General features: G+C 40.0%; 1 protein-coding gene across 2 annotated transcripts in view; it reads left to right on the top strand.

The window, feature by feature from the left end:
- Nucleotides 1–16,799, top strand: part of Marchf6 (membrane associated ring-CH-type finger 6) — a 58,080-nt gene that overhangs the window by 29,519 nt on the left and 11,762 nt on the right. For both annotated transcript variants that reach the window (XM_048368038.1, XM_048368040.1), the window contains exons 11-22: nucleotides 446–504; nucleotides 1,810–1,890; nucleotides 2,127–2,195; nucleotides 2,270–2,344; nucleotides 2,894–3,028; nucleotides 3,726–3,845; nucleotides 4,781–4,881; nucleotides 5,734–5,871; nucleotides 9,558–9,759; nucleotides 11,585–11,654; nucleotides 12,665–12,846; nucleotides 14,909–15,043. In XM_048368038.1, coding sequence (XP_048223995.1) covers nucleotides 446–504; nucleotides 1,810–1,890; nucleotides 2,127–2,195; nucleotides 2,270–2,344; nucleotides 2,894–3,028; nucleotides 3,726–3,845; nucleotides 4,781–4,881; nucleotides 5,734–5,871; nucleotides 9,558–9,759; nucleotides 11,585–11,654; nucleotides 12,665–12,846; nucleotides 14,909–15,043 — 1,367 coding nt within the window. The remainder of the gene's footprint in view (nucleotides 1–445; nucleotides 505–1,809; nucleotides 1,891–2,126; nucleotides 2,196–2,269; nucleotides 2,345–2,893; nucleotides 3,029–3,725; nucleotides 3,846–4,780; nucleotides 4,882–5,733; nucleotides 5,872–9,557; nucleotides 9,760–11,584; nucleotides 11,655–12,664; nucleotides 12,847–14,908; nucleotides 15,044–16,799) is intronic.

Genomic DNA, 16,799 nt, shown 5'->3' on the forward strand with positions numbered 1-16,799 from the left:
TGGTTATATAAATTTATTTTTTCTACATGTAACATTATGGACATTGAGTTTTCTGCACTGTTTAATGAAAAATGAAAACTTGTACTTAAATTGCCAAATTGGAATTTCATATAGAGGGAAAATTATTTTTATCCACTTGCCTATAGTTTACCTATAACACTTAACTGCAGCTTACTAAGTAAAGTAGCCCAATTAAATATATCAAATAATTGGCTCTTAGAGTTTGGTTTGTCTTGTCCAACATGATCTCAGCTCCTTCTCCTTGCCTACAAATAACATAATTTTTTCCTTATGACTAATATTTCTATTGTGTATGTATATGTGTATCATAGTTTTTTCTCTATCATTCATCAGTTATTGGGCACCATTCATGTGTTGTGAACAAACTGTAATAGGTACTTACTGCTTTGATTATTGGACTTACAGAGTCTTTTCCTTCCTTTAGCATTTTGCCCTTATCATATTGGTCACTTCTCTCTTGTTGGTTTGGGATTTGAAGAACATGTGAGTATAATACTTTTACAAGCTTACCTTCATTAGTTATCCTCAAACAGTATTTTCTGAGCTAGTAATATTCTGAAGAGTTACTTTATTTCTCAGTCTACTCTATGCAGAGGAATTGCCAGCCTATTATTGTTTGGTTCTTTTTCTTTTCTTTTAAGAAAGGCGGCATTTGCTGCTGCTAGCTAACAGGTATGTGATGTGCTACCCCATAATGCATTGTGTTCCTGTGGGGTGGACTGCTCTTCTGCCCGGTGTGTGAACTCACGTGTTCCTCTCTCTCCTTGCCTCAGGGGACCCATAATGGATTTAGAGAAGTAGTAATATACTGATCAATTTGTAAAAGGGAATAGAATAACAGAATAATAATAGGCTATCTTGTTTTCTAAAGAATTTGATTACGTTTTCCATCCTTAATTTCTAAAGTAGAAAAATATTTCCTTAGATTACTGTTTATTTTAGGGGTCTTAGACCTGACTTGGATCTTGTGTTCACTGAGGTTATAGGAATTTCATTCAAGAACCTGAAAGGTTCATATGAGTGTTTTGGTAAGTTTGACTGTACAAAACTGTTGCCTTTTACTTATTGAGAATGTGGAACAAAAAGGTATACAGGGGAAGTATTTGTCATTCTCTAAACTATTCTAAGTCATTTTAAGAGTGTGGCAATTACTTTTAAGGATAGGAAATAGGGTGGTAACCAGGCTATTATCAGGTGAGTGGCCATATTGGACAGTATGCTATTGCTTTAGTGTTTAGCCTTTAGCAAATCTTCCTCCTAGTGAGTTAGCAGCACAAGTTAAAATCCAGTGGGGATTTTTTGTTGTTGTTTTGGTTTGTCAAATTTTACTTTTTACTATTTTCAGTTCTTGGATTAAGTATTATTCTATAATATTTCTTCATCCTTTAGTAACATTTGGCAGTCCAAAGGGGTTTTATTTATTTTTTGCTGGTCATGGGGCTTGAACTTCGGGCTCGGGCAATGACCCTGAGCTCTTCTCAAAGCTAGTGCTCTACCACTTAGAGCCATAGCACCATGTCTTGTTTTCTGTTGATTAATTGGTGATAAGAGTCTCAGGGACTTTCCTGCTTGGGCTGGCTTTGAAATGCAACACTCAGATCTCAGCTTTCTGAGTAGCTAGGATTTCAGGTGTGAGCCACCAGTGCCTGGCCCAAAGGGGACTTCATAGGTATTTTCTAGCTAAATACTGCTAAGAAAGCTCACTTTTTGCCATCTACATTAATACAGTGACTAGAGTGTAAGCCATGTAGTAAAGCTAAATTATATCTCTTTATGTTTCATCTGCAGGTTCAAGCATCTCATTTTGAAGGCTTAATCACAACCATTGTTGGATATATACTCTTAGCAATAACACTGATAATTTGTCATGTATCCTTTAATGAGCCACCTTGCAAATACAGTAATATTTATGTGAAATAATAACAAAGCTGTTTTCTTTCACCTTGTTCTTTTAGTAAAAGTTGAAGTCTTTGTGAAAGATTGTGTGTGTACAAAATGTGCAGAAAATGAATTCTGATCCTTGGAACTTATTAAGTGTGGTCTAAATTGTTTCCTGCTTCCTTGTATACTTGGACGGTCACTTTTTCCTTGACTAGATGCTGCAGGGTTTGGCAACGCTTGTGAAATTTCATAGATCTCGTCGCTTGCTAGGAGTCTGCTATATTGTTGTTAAGGTAATTTCTAAGTTAAAACTGGAAATGGATTCTTTCTCATTGGATGATATTAATGACCTTTATTTTTGCTTAAGGTCTCTTTGTTAGTGGTGGTAGAAATTGGAGTGTTTCCTCTCATTTGTGGCTGGTGGCTGGATATCTGTTCTTTGGTGAGTTTATTATTTAATGATTTCATAATTTCAAAGTTTCAAAAGAGGAAATATGTAGAATGCTTGTATTTTAAAGGAAAGTAAATATTTGATAGTTTGCTTATTTTTTTAAACCTATCACTGTAAAATCTTAAGTGGCTAATTCTTCTGTACTTGATATTTTTAAATTTTGTGCATATATCTAGTGTGAGGATATTTTGATAGGAGCCATTTTAATAACCATTGGACACTTTTCTTACTCATTTTGCTCTCTTTCTGCTGAAGGCATGGCTAAGTGGTAGAGTGCCTGCTTAACAAGCCTGAAGCCCTGAGTTCAAACCCTACTACTACCAAAAAAGCTTTTTTAAACAAAAAAAAACCAGTGTTAAGCTGTTGTATGCCAATTGGTATATTAATCTTTATGTTGAAAAATTAAAGTGTGCTATATATTTAAATGGCAGTAAGAGAGCTGTACTTTGTGTAGATAGATTCTTTAGTTCTTGGAAGGTAGAAATAATGCTTTGGCAAATGTAAGGGAGTATGAATCTTACGTGTTCAATTTTGCCTTAGGAAATGTTTGATGCTACGCTGAAAGATCGAGAACTGAGTTTTCAGTCAGCTCCAGGGACTACAATGTTTCTTCATTGGCTTGTTGGGATGGTGTATGTATTCTACTTCGCCTCCTTCATACTGTTACTGAGAGAGGTAAGTCCAGCAGGGACTTAAACTGTTTTCAGATATTTGTGTAAGCTGGGCACCTGTGGCTCCTGTCTGTAAACCTAGCTACTAAGGAGGCTGAGATTTGAGTATTGCCATTCAAAGCCAGCCCAGGCAGAAAAGTTTGTGAGACCCTAATCTCCAATTAACTAACAAAAAGCTAGAAATATGGCTGTGGCTAGTGGTAGGGCATTAGCCTTGAGCAGATAAAGCTCAGGGACAGTACCCAGGCTCTTGAGTTCAAGCACAATGACTGGCACCAAAAAATAAGTTGTTGAGGTAAAAGTTTTAAAGGTGATTAGATTGAGAAAACAAAGTACTTTATCCTGGTACCTATCATACTCATTCTCTAATGTAAATTATTAAGTTTGTGTGCTAAGATTAAGGGAGATACAATACTTGAAATACTCTCAAAGGATAAGGACTTACAGAATTGAACCTGTGGAAGGATTTTCTAATAGGTAATTGCAATGTAAGGGTCCATTATGATTCTAGTCTTGTCATGGGTACCTTTACTAATGCCTTTTTCAGAGTGTGTTTCTTAATGATTTGAAGATGGAGAAAGCAGATTAGTATTTAAAATACCCATCAAGCTCGGTGCCAGATTGTGGGAGTATTTCCAGTATTGTATCTCCTGTAAAGCCTGAAGATATTACTGAATATTTATAACAAAATATATTTGCAGGTACTTCGACCTGGTGTTTTATGGTTTCTAAGGAATTTGAATGATCCAGATTTTAACCCAGTACAGGAAATGATCCACTTACCTATTTATAGACATCTCCGAAGATTTATTTTGTCAGTGGTGAGTAAATCTTTAGATTACCTAAACTCCTGGAGGGTTCATTTGTTCAGTAGTTGTTTTATTGTTTACTTTCTTAAGAATAAATACAATTTAATAAAGCCAAAATGTCAGTTTATGAATTTGCCAAATTACAGATGTCTGTGTACTACATTTAATTTGCAGTAGCTATTACTGTTTCTAAATTAAACTATTAATAGGTTGTGTGGTGGTAATAGGTCGTGTGGTGGTACATGCCTATATTCTCAGTGCTTGGGAAGCAGAGTCAGGAGGAATGTGAATTGGAAACCAGACTGGGTTAAATATAGCAAGACTTTGTCTCAGAAAAGCAAAGGGGACAAAGGGGGAAAAATCAATAAAAAATAAACCTATTAACAGACTCTAAAAACTCTATCCCAACTGGAAGAAAGAATTTCTGGTTAAATCTTAAGTTTTTCCAAAGTGCAATTCGAAAGGCAGTCTTGCTTTTTTTTGTAAACTTAATGATTGGTTTGATGTCAATGCTGGAAACTGAACCCTCATGTGTGCTAAGCAGATGCTCTGCCTCTAACTGCCTCCTTAGCCCTTTTGGAAACGTTTATAGCCTTTAGTATAGGTCATGTCTTCCGTGGTTACAGGTAATTTATTTAGTTGTAATGAGTTGTACTCTTCTACTGTAAGTATGTAGCTCCCTCCTTGCACACTGTTCATTGATTACCCTTGTGATTCCTGTCTTAGTTCTTGCGACTAGAGAGCGGGGCAGACTCTTGCATTGAGGGGAGCAGCCGTCATCGGCCTACAGTTTTACACACTGTGACCCAAGGATTTCTTGTACAAGGGAAGATCACTCCAGTGTTGAGTGAGACGGTCTGGGAGTTGATTGCATAAGTTCTAAAGCCTGCTTTTCTTCATGAGAATGACAGGCTCTTACAGTGGGGTTGTGTCCTTTCTAACTGCAGATTGTCTTTGGCTCCATCGTACTCCTGATGCTTTGGCTTCCCATACGTATAATTAAAAGCCTACTGCCTAATTTTCTTCCCTACAATGTCATGCTCTACAGGTGAGTTTTGTTTTCATTTTTTGTGGTTCCAGGGGTTCACGTGTGTTTGGCAACTGTGCCTGCATCCCTACAACTAAGTTTTAAAAACTTAGAATAGCTTTCATTACTTAGCATTGGTTGGGATTTAATACTCAGATTACAGCAAATATCTAATACATTTCTTACACATTTTAGAAATCATCTCACAATTATATCTTGTAGATCACACGAACATTAGTTTGCTAGTTATGTTTTTCAGAAGACATTTTTCTGCATATAGTGTGTTCAGCATTGGAGTGTTTTACCACTTAATGGGAGTATATTAATAGCATCATTTTTATTTTGAAAAGCACGCCATAAGGAATGAAATCAAAGGTACACACTTGATTATGGATTAAGAATAGGAGTAAAGGAGGGAATAGTAGTTAATAGAGTGTGAATATGATCAAAGTATGTTATGTGTAGCTGTTAGGATGGAACTTCTGTGTATAATACATACCAACTAAGAAAACAGGTGGTAAGGTTTGCCAATGGAAAATCTTTTTTGTGTTAAATATTCATATTTACCCAGAGGGCAAGCTTAATAGATACATATAGTATATGTATTTATTAGTATACTACTAGTACAACAAAGTGAGTGCCAAACTTGAGCATGGATGTAACAACATAGAGTTCATTGGCAACTCTTACCAGGAACAGATTGAGTGGAATTTGTGGGGAAAGCCTTAGTGAGTTGGAGAGAGAATGGAAGATGTAATGAGACACCGAGTGCATTTGACTTTAAAAAAAAATCTCATTAAATATTTGGAGTGTTACAGTTCTAATGGAAAACATAATTCACATCGAGTCATGGTTTTTTTATAATTGTCTTAGTGATGCTCCAGTGAGCGAACTATCCCTTGAGCTGCTTCTGCTTCAGGTTGTCTTGCCAGCGTTACTGGAGCAGGGACACACAAGGCAGTGGCTGAAGGGCCTTGTGCGAGCATGGACGGTTACCGCTGGATACTTGCTGTGAGTATGGGCAGCCAGCTCCCTGGCCTTGGATGCCACTTGTGTTCTTCCTCCCACCTTCCTTTCTCTCTGGTACTGGGGTTTGAAGCCAGAACATGCATGCTGTGCAAGTACTACATTTCCAGCACCATTTTAATATTTTTTTTTGAGACACGGTCTTACTAAATTGCCCAAATTGGTCTTCAGAGTACTCTGTAGTCCAAGCTGGCTTTGAATTTGTGATTGTCCCAGCTCCTGCTTAGCTCATGTTAGGATTACAGGAGTATACTACGACACTATGACAACCTTTTTTTTTTTGCCAGTCCTGGGCCTTGGACTCAGGGCCTGAGCACTGTCCCTGGCTTCTTTTTGCTCAAGGCTAGCACTCTACCACTTGAGCCACAGCGCCACTCTGGCCATTTTCTGTATATGTGGTGCTGGGGAATCGAACCCAGGGCTTCATGTATATGAGGCAGGCACTCTTGCCACTAGGCCATATCCCCAGCCCCATGACAACCTTTCTGAAAAATATATTTTCCATGGGTCCACTCAAACTAAAAATTAGTTTTAATAAGAATCAGTTCAGTAATATCTGCTGATGTATATAATACTTATATAAGCTATTTTTAAATTTTCTGATTTGTATTGTATGCATGATCCTTTGCCATTTGGAGGTTTGTTACTCCAGATTCTTTCATGTCATTATCCAAAAAGGGGAATTAGCAAGGGGCGACTATTCCTAAGACTCATCTTCAAAGTAATCAGCAATAAGTAGGGCTAGAGGTGACTCCAATGGTGAAGTCAGCCTAGCAAACTGAGTGAGTGTGAGGTCTTGAGTTAAGAACTCTGGTACTTAAAACAAAAACAACAAGAAAACCCCCCACAAAAACCCCAGTTTACCTTTTACTCAGGTTCCCTGCGCATCCCCCCCACCCGTGACAATGCTTTATTGGGGTTTGAACTCAAGTCTGTGAACTTGCTAGTCAGAAATTCTGCCACATGCCCTCCAGTCCTAGAACTTTCTTATTGATATTTTTCAGAATAGATTTGGCCTCTTACAGATTTCTTAACATGGAATTGACTGTGTTTATTTGAACATGTCTGTCTGTCTCTGTCTCTCTGTCTCTGTCTCTGTCTCAAACTCAGGGATCGAACTCAGGGCCTGAGCTTTCTTGTTGAAGGCTAGCATTTAACAACTTTGAGCCACAGCTCCATTTCTGGTTTTCTTGTGGTTAACTGGAGAGAAGAGTCTCACATACTTTCCTGCCAAGGCGGACTTTGAACCACGATCCTCAGATCTAAGCCTCCTGAGAAGCTAGGATGACAGGTGTGAGCCACCAGCATCTGGCTGAACGTGGACTCTCATTTGTGTCTTAATTGACTTGTACCTTGGAGAGTTTAGTTGAGCCATGTGTAATAGACATACTAGTTATCCAGAAAGAAGAAACAGAAAAAGGGTTTGTTGTTTTGTTTTTTCACTTCTAAGAATCCTTAACAAAGAGTATCTTATATGTTGTACCTTTTCTTTTCAAGCTGTTGATTTCTTCCCAGATATTGGCTGAAGAAAACACAAAATAGATTGCATTTGTAGGATATTCTACAAATTGACAAATGTTAATTCAGGAAGTTTTAGTTTGAAGCAGGCATCAACATTGAGGCCATGCACATTTTCTACCTTTAGTAAATGTTAAAAAAGCTAAGTACTTTTTTAAAATGTATAGCACATTTTCTAATAAACAATAGGCAGAGCCAGCTTTGTTTCAGAATCAAAATGCAGAACAAATGGAAAAAATTGTGGTATTTAACCTTTACAAGTTGCAACCCAGTTTTACATTGTTTAACAGCCCTTCTACAATACACTCCCATCTCCTCCACCTGGGTTCTAGTTTTCACTTTCATTCCCAATTATACCAATTGCATTGTTATTTAAACAGAAAAGGCCTGCCCAGTTTTTGTCAGAATTTACCATTTAGCTTACCCTCCTGCCTACTACCCAGCCAACTGGAGAGAGGATAGAGTGTAATATGAGCATTGTAAAGTCCTACAAAATTGATGAGGACCACTAGTCCTTCCATGAATCTGGTTGCTAACATTTTTGTTATCTTGTGACAAGGACTCCTGTTACTGTGTGTGAGAAGGCACCCAGCACAAGGCAACATTTTACTTTTTTTTTCATGCTCAGAAATATCACTTTATTCCTAAAATGTCCCACGTACACTCAAAGGTTCCATGCTCCAAATAAACATGATTTTAGTTTATAAAAATGTAGCATGAACAATTGTAGTAAGAGTAAGTTATACCTGATAGTTAAACTGCCAACTTCTTAGTTGTTGTATAAGATACAGAATAATATGGATTTAGAAAAGATACTATTAGAAAAATGAACAAATACACATTTTCAAATGAGTATGAATTATATAGACCTATGTCATTGTGTCAAATACCTGTAAGAGAAATTAAAGAAGGAGAGATTTATTTTTGTACATGGTTTCAGAAGTTTCAGTCCATTTGACAGGTTCAAAATTTCAAGCCCATTAAAAGGCAGCGCCTGGGTTGGGAATATGGCCTAGTGGCAAGAGTGCTTGCCTCATATACATGAAGCCCTGGGTTCGATTCCCAAATACCATCAATATAGAAAATGGCCAGAATTGGTGCTGTGGCTCAAGAGGCAGAGTGCTAGCCTTCAGCAAAAAGAAGCCAGGGACAGTGCTCAGGCCCTGAATCCAAGGCCCAGGACTGGCAAAAACTAAAAAATTAAAAATAAATAAATAAATAAAAGGCAGCACCTCATTCAAAAAGGCTTAGTGAAAAGCCTTCATATCATGTCAGCCAAGAAGCTACTAGGAACAATATGAAGGGTACTGGGCCAAGATAACATTTTACTTTTATAGTGGTTTTTTAAAAAGGTCACATTTTACAGATAAAATGTAGAACCCTGAAATACTGGTGCATTTTCGCATTGTGCCCAGTGCTGAGATTCTCTTAGGATTCACTTTAAAACTGCCATTACAAATCCACCCACAAAGCTTCTAAAAAGGAAACCTGCGGGCACTTCCTCTTGTGGAATATTTCAAAAGTTAACTTACTAAAGAAAACAGTCAACTTCTTGTCAGGGCTTTTGAGAACTGTGACTGAGTTTGATTTATTTGGGATTCAATACTGAATGTCCTTGGTGACAATGCTGACCCCAGACCCTCTGACCCCAGAATTGCCCTGGCTGGCCACAGGTTGTGGTCCTCAGATTGATTTTTGTAACATGATTGCTTCCTCGTCCTCCAAAAGCCTGATGGGCATTCCACCTCCATTGCAAGCCTCTTTGAGAATTGTCTTTGAGCCTCCTCAGCCAGGAAGCACCAGTGGGCCACGAGGGTCTGGATAGCCAATGCCACCCACCACCACCCCGCACTGTGGCATATTGCCCCTCCCATTGAAACCAGCACGATTCCCAGGAGCTCCTCCTCCGAACTTGCCACCACCCACGCATATTGAATCCTCCCCATCCTCCCGCCACCACCTCTGTTGCGCTGGTCTTGGTGCTCTTATTCTTAATGTTCTTTGAGAGACAGTATTTTGTGTTGGTAAAAGTGCCTTTTTGCTTTCCTCTCATATATATTACTCCAAATTTTTAGGAGGACACTAAGTCTTATGTCTGTCATTTTTATTCTGACCTGAAGTGACACTTTCCATTAATGTAATTTTTTGCACAGGGATCTTCATTCCTACTTACTGGGTGACCAGGAAGAAAATGAGAACAGTGCAAATCAACAAGTTAACAATAACCAGCATGCTCGAAATAATGCTATTCCTGTGGTTGGGGAAGGCTTGCATGCAGCCCACCAAGCCATACTCCAGCAAGGCGGTCCTGTCGGCTTTCAGCCTTACCGCCGGCCTTTAAATTTCCCACTCAGGGTAAGTGGAGACGGAGCCAGCATCTATTTTCCTTCAATTTGCTGAGAATAATGCTTTTGGTATTAGTGTTGTATAACTGTCTTAAACTTCTTGATGAAAGCTCACATTTTATTACCTTTATGATGCAGCATATATGAGGAACAAGCACATTAGACTTGGCAAGCTTGCACCCACAAATTGAAGTATATTTAGAGAGCAAGGGGAGAGGAAAGACAAGGAGAACATGGAAAGATGGGGCTCTTGGGTAGTTAGGAGTCAGAGTGAAGGGCCTTGAACATCATGTATACCGGTCAGTCCTGTATTGTGCTTCCTCCTGCTTCTCTCTCCCTCTCCCCCTCCCACCCTCCCTACCTCCCTCTTTTCCTCCCCTCCTCCCCCTGATATGCGAAGGGCACTGTGTGACCACATGGACGCTCCCCCACTCCCTCAGTACTGGGGCTTAAATTCAGTGCCTTGAATTCTTCCTTGGCTCTTTTGCTCATGACTGTACTCTTTAACCAGAGCCATGCTTCTACTTCCAGAGTTTTGGTGGTTAATGGGAGAATAAGAGACTCATGGACTTTCCTGCCTGAATGAACTCCATTTTCACACATCTCAATCTCGTTAGTAGCTAGGTATCCAGCTTCATTCTTTTATCTGCACTATCAGTATAGAAGCTGCTAGCTACATGTGGCTATTTGTAGTTTAAAATGAAATGAAATAAAAAATTCCATTACTCATTCACAGTAACCACATGGTTAGTGACTACTGTGATGGACAATAAGAAAACTAGATATTGTTATTTATCATCGCATAGCATTCTAAGTGGATACTTGATTTTAAAAAGGTAAGTGCTGGGGGAGAATGATGGAAAGGTAACATTGCTCAAGATGCATTGTACCTTATAAACTGATTTGTTGGACAACAATAACTTTTGTACAATTATTTGAAGGTAGATAGTCTTTTTAAGAATAAAGAATAATAAAAAGGTGAATATTCTAATATTTTGTTTAGGGTTTGTTACTTACGAATGTATCAGCTGATATGAAAATGGACATTTATTTTCCTTTTGATCTTAATTTATAGATAATGTTTAAAAGAAAATTTCCCTTTTGCCAGGTATGGTGGGGTATGTATTTTGATCCCAAACACTCAGGAAGCTGAGGCAGTAAGATCACTTGAGCCTAGAGCCCCAAGGCTACCCTGGGAAACGTAGCAGAACCCTTTATTTTTTTAAATTCTTTTTATGTGAAATAGAAAGAACCCTAGAAATACAAATACAAACAGTTCTTCCTTCTCCTTCTGTCCTTTCTCCTAGTCTTTGTTTTTTGTGTTTTTGTTTTTGAAGATAATATCTTGCTACATTTGAGCCCAAAGTGGCTTGCCTTTGCCTCCGAATATTGGGATTGCAGGAGTGTGCACCACCATGTGGGCAACAGTGGCCTTCCTTCCTTCTCTCCTCCCTCCCTCCTTCCCCTCGCTCCTTCCCTGCCCTTCCCTACTTCTCTGCTTCCCCTTGTGCTGGTTCTGGGGCTTGAACTTGGGGCCTCAGTGCTGTCTCTGAGCTGTTTTGCACAAGACTGGTGCTCTACCATTTGAATCACTGCTTTGCGTTTTGCTATATGGTGGCTAATTGGATATAAAAATCCCACAGACTTTTTCTGCCCAGGCTGGCTTCGAACTGCAACCCACAAGTCTTAGCCCCCAGAACAGCTCAGATTACATGCATGAACCACTATTGATTACATGGCTGACAGTTTGTTTTTAATAAGAGAATGGTGTTGCTTCTTCAAGGACTGTCATTAGCTACATTGAGAACATGTGAACCATGTATTTTACCTTGCAGATATTTCTGTTGATTGTCTTCATGTGCATAACATTACTGATTGCCAGCCTCATCTGCCTTACTTTACCAGGTATGTTTACCTCGCTTTCAACTATTAACATCTAGATTATTTTAGTTTATAGTTATGTTTTGCAAGATTTGATTTTTTTAATCAAATATAAATTTAAGTATTTATTATCCTCTAATGTTCAGTTGCATATGGGTTAAGGATCCATTTAGAATCCCTTATCTTAATTGACTCATGCTGGAGCACTGGACTCCATACTGGATCAAAGTCAAACAAACTAAAGACAAAATTGATGAATTGAGTTTGGGAATAAAGCAATAATCACTCCTTTTGAATGGCTGTATTGCAGTCTGGTTTTTTTCAATGCATTTTTATTGTTAACTTTTGTTAACTTTTTTGTTTTTGTATTTGGTCGTGGGACTTGAACTCTGGGCCTTGGATGCTGTCCCTGAGCTCTTCAGCTCAAGGTTAGCACTCTACAACTTGAGCCATAGCTCCACTTCCAGTTTTCTGGTGGTTAATTGGAGATAAGCGTCTCATGGACTTTCCTGCCCAGGCTGGCTTTGAACTGTGATCCTCAGATGTCAGCCTTCTGAATAGTTAGGATTTGGGCATGAGCCACCAGAACCCACCTTTTGAATTTTTTTTTTTTTTATAAATTAACAGAACAAAGAAACTAAATCTTCATGCTTTTATTTGGTGATTTAGTTTCACTTGCCTGAATTAATTTCCCCTAAATGCTTAGGCTTAATCTTAGGACACCCCACATTCCTAGGCACCCCACATGAGCCATGACTCCCCCTCCCCCATTTGTTTTGTTCATTTATTTATTTGTTAATTTGTTTTTGCCAGTCCTGGAGCTTGAACTCAGGGCCAGAGCACTGTCGCCGAGCTGCTTTGTGCTCAAGAGACTCCTGAGTAGCTAGGATTACATGCGTGAGCCACTTTCACCTGGCTTCCATTTGTTTTAGTTATTTTTCAGCTAGGCTTAAAGTTTCCTCCCTAATTAGATACCCCATACTAGCTCTCTTTACCTAGCCACCTGTCTCATCCGTCGGCCTTCCTCTTTTCAGTATTTGCTGGCCGTTGGTTAATGTCGTTTTGGACGGGGACTGCCAAGATCCACGAGCTGTACACAGCTGCCTGCGGCCTCTACGTGTGTTGGCTGACCATCAGGGCCGTGACGGTGCTGGTGGCTTGGATGCCCCAGGGCCGCAGAGTCATCTTCCAGAAGGTTAAAGAATGGTCCCTCATGGTGGGTTTTGTCATAACAGAATGATCTTTTCTAGTAATTGCAAACAGTGTATAATAACTGTATAAATTATGTGGTACCTTGAGATAATTCAGTACAGATATACAGTGTGTGTTAGTCCAATTGGCGCACCATATTTCTACTTAGGTACAATGAATGTTAATAGAACCCATTTTTGTAAAGAGGGATTTGTTGTATTTAAGGAGCATAGGGGTTTAAATGCTGTTTAATCGATAAGCTGAGACTGTTCACTGTATTTAAAGTGTAAAATCAGCTAAATCTGGTTTTCATTTGATAGTCTAACATATATTGTCACAATTTACCATGAAGCACATACTGTTTCTTCCACATAGAACATGTTTGGCTTTCTGTTGAAACAGCTATACTCCCTGAGGTTAGCTTAAGAAGAGAGGTTATCAGAATCCTCGGCCACTATTTTTGGGACTATACTTGGGTTTGAGCTCAGGGCCTCTTGGTTTGCTTGCTAGGCAGACACTATAACTCTTGAGCCACACCTTCAGCCCTTTTTGCTTTGCTTTGCTTTGTTTTCTTTTCTTTTTTTGATAGCGCCTTGTGTTTTTGCCTGCCCTAGGACTTCAGTCCTCCTACACACATCCCCGAAATATCTGGAATGACAGATGTGCATTATCACACCTTGCCTGTTGGATGAGATGAGGTCTTGCTAACTTTTTGCCCAGGATGACCTGCATCTATGATCTCTCTCCTCCCGAGTAGCTCCGATTATAGGTGTGAGCTACCTTGCCTGGCCCAAGATTACTTTAAAAACGGATTCCATTGTCAGGATTTTGTAGTTACTGATTCATTTTGTATCACTTTTCTCATTTTTCTACATGGTCCAAATTCTAGAGCCGCACTGCCAAATATAATACCTATGTGGCTATGTGGCCACTCTGTCGGGACAGATACAGAACATGTTTATCATAGTGTGTTTTCTTGGACTAAACTGTTCTAAAGGAAGTCTGGTGGATCATTTTGGTTAATTACATTAATAAAATTAGAGCTCTTTTCCAGTCCATCTCAGGGATCATAGATTGAACCTGTTAGGCCAGGAGAAAAAAACAAATCACTGTTCTCTCTCTCCCCTCCTCTGTTTTCTCTTTCTTTCTTCCTTCCCTCTCTCCTCTCTATCTTAGTCTGTCCCTCCCTCCCTCCCTTGCTCCTGTGTTTGGTGTGTGTTAGTCTGGGGATTGAACTCAAGGCCTGGGCGCTGTCCTTGAGCTCTTTCACTTAAGGCTATTGCTTTACCACTTTGAGCCACTGCTCCATTTCCAGTTTCTGGTAGTTAATTGGTGATATTAGTCTCGTGGACTTTGCTGCACAAGCTAGCATGGAACCGCGGTCCTCAGAGCTCAGCCTCTTGAGTAGTTAGCATTTCAAGCATGAGCCACTGGCACCCGGCTCCATCACTGCTTTTTATTTGGCAGACAAAAGCCTAGTACTGAGAATAAAACTGGGAGGAAATAGCACAGCCACCTGGCTCATAGCATACAGGAAAAATGCATCTTCTGTACAGTCTCTTTTGTAATGACAGTGCCTAGTAATTTCAGGTTTTCACTTTTGTTTGAACTCATGTAGTTAAGGACATGGCATGAAAATGTATATAAGTAGGATTTGTGGCTCAACTGGCAGAACGGCTGCCTAGCAAACCACAAGGCCCAGTACTTCCAGGAGGGAGGAGGAGAAACAGGGATAAAGTAGAGGTCAATTACCTAAAAGGAATATAGTTGGGGCTAGGAGTTCAGCCTAGTGGTAGAGTGCTTGCCTAGCATGCACAAAGCTCTGGGTTTGATTCTTCGGTACCACATACACAGAAAAAACCAGAAGTGGCACTGTGGCTCAAGTGGTAGAGTGCTAGCGTTGAGCAAAAAGAACTCAAGGACAGTGCTCAGGCCCTGAGTCCAAGCCCCAGAACTGGCAATGACAACAACAAAAAAGTAATATGGTTGAGCTGTTAGGCATTACATTAACAGGAAAAATAAACCTGGAAGTAAATAGTGTGAGTCAAGGAGAGTCTCCAGTGACATGGTCTCTTGCTTCCTGATAGATAATGAAGACTTTAATAGTCGCCGTACTGCTGGCTGGAGTGGTTCCACTCCTTTTGGGGCTCCTGTTTGAGCTGGTTATTGTTGCTCCCCTGAGGGTTCCTTTGGATCAGACGCCTCTTTTTTATCCATGGCAGGTAAGTACATCTCTTTGCCTCATCTTAGAGATATTTAGATATTTGGGACCAGGAAAATTTCTTATTTCAAGTGATTTTATTGTTGAGGAATCTTTGAAAGATTCCCTTGTGTGTGTGTCTGTGTCTGTGTGTCCCTGTCCCAGTTTGTTCCAGTTCTGGGGCTTGCACTCAGTATCTGGATGCTGTCTCTGAACTCTTGCTTAATGCTAGTGTTCTACTACTTGAGCTTCAGCTTTACCTCTGGCTTTTTGGTGGTTCACTGGAGATAAGAGTCAAAAGGACTTTGCCACCCTGGCTGGCTTTGAATGATATTACAGGCATGCGCCATGGGCACCCAGCTAATCGTGGGCTTTTAAAAATTAAAGGTCACTGGATGTACTGGTTTCCACCTATAATTGTAGCTACATAGGATATAGAGATTAGGAGGATCATGGGTGAGACCAGTGTTGGCAAAGAGTGTATGAGGTGCTCATCTCACCCAGTAGAGAGCCGAGCATGGTGGCCCATGCTGTCATCCACCTGTGTGGGAAGTGCTACTAGGAGGATCGCCATCCAGGCAGGCCCTTGCATAAGTGGAGAAACGCTACATGAAAATTAAAGCATAAAGGACGTGGGCATAGCTCAGTGGTAGTTTTTAGGCTTAGCAAGCTCAAGATTCTGAGTTTCAAACCCGAATACCACAAGAACAAAAAAGAGAAAATGTTAAAGGTCACAGAATTCCTTTTTGTTCACATTAAAGGTTAAAAATAACACTATTTAGGCGTATTCAGTATTTAAATGTGTATTAATCTTTTAAATTCTGGAGTGAAGTATCTTGCGCATTTTGGCTTTATGACTAGTCCTTGTGTGCTGGTGTTGGGACTTGGGCTTAGGGACTGGATGCTGTCCCTCAGCTTTTTCTCTAAAGGCTACTGCTCGGCTACCTCAGCCACACACAGCAAAACTTCCTTGTGTGTGTTTTAGTTATTGGAGGTAAGAGTCTCATGGACTTTCCTGCACTGTCTGGATTTGAGCTATGGTCCTCTACTCTCAGCCTCCTAACAAGCTAGGATTACCGGTGTGATCCTCCGGTGCCAGCTTAGTTCAGTTTTAGCCTTCGTCTGTCTCTTTTCTACAGAAACTCTTATTAAGATACCCAGTCCTAGATTCCTTGATTTTAAAGTGTCTGATACAGAACAAAACCGTGCCTCCATACATTCCTAACACAAGCTGAAAACCTGTAGTTAGTAAGCCCTTTCTAATGCTGAGAACCCTGACATTCCTGGTGTTCTGTCTTCTATCTTGCTAGGATGAATAATAAACACAAGACCTAGTGTGCTGATGCCCACCAATGATCCCAGCACTCAGAAGGCTGAGGTGGAAGGCACACCTGAAAATCTAGTATAACCCATGCACAGCTAGTGAATGCTATATCTTAGAGAGCCAGGTGCCAGTGACTCACACCTATAATCCTAGGTACTCAGAAGACTGAAATTTGAGGATCATGGTTTGAAGCCAGCCTGGCCAGGAAAGGCCATGAGACTCTTATCTCCAATAAACTACTAAAGAAGCTAGAGCTGTGGCTCAGCGGTAGAGTGTAAGCTTTGAACACAAAAGCTCAGGGGTGAAAGCATATATCTTGGCCATCGCAGAGGACCATGCGGAGATAATCACAGGTAGAAGAAGGTTCAAAAGGAGGTTTATTAGTGGGGCCATAGTTCCCACGGGAGAGGGAGCTACATGGAGTCTGCACCTTATCCAGGTGGCAGCTTCTCTC

This window comes from Perognathus longimembris, chromosome 19 (assembly GCF_023159225.1).
Source record: "Perognathus longimembris pacificus isolate PPM17 chromosome 19, ASM2315922v1, whole genome shotgun sequence".
Taxonomy (NCBI): Eukaryota; Metazoa; Chordata; class Mammalia; order Rodentia; family Heteromyidae; genus Perognathus; species Perognathus longimembris.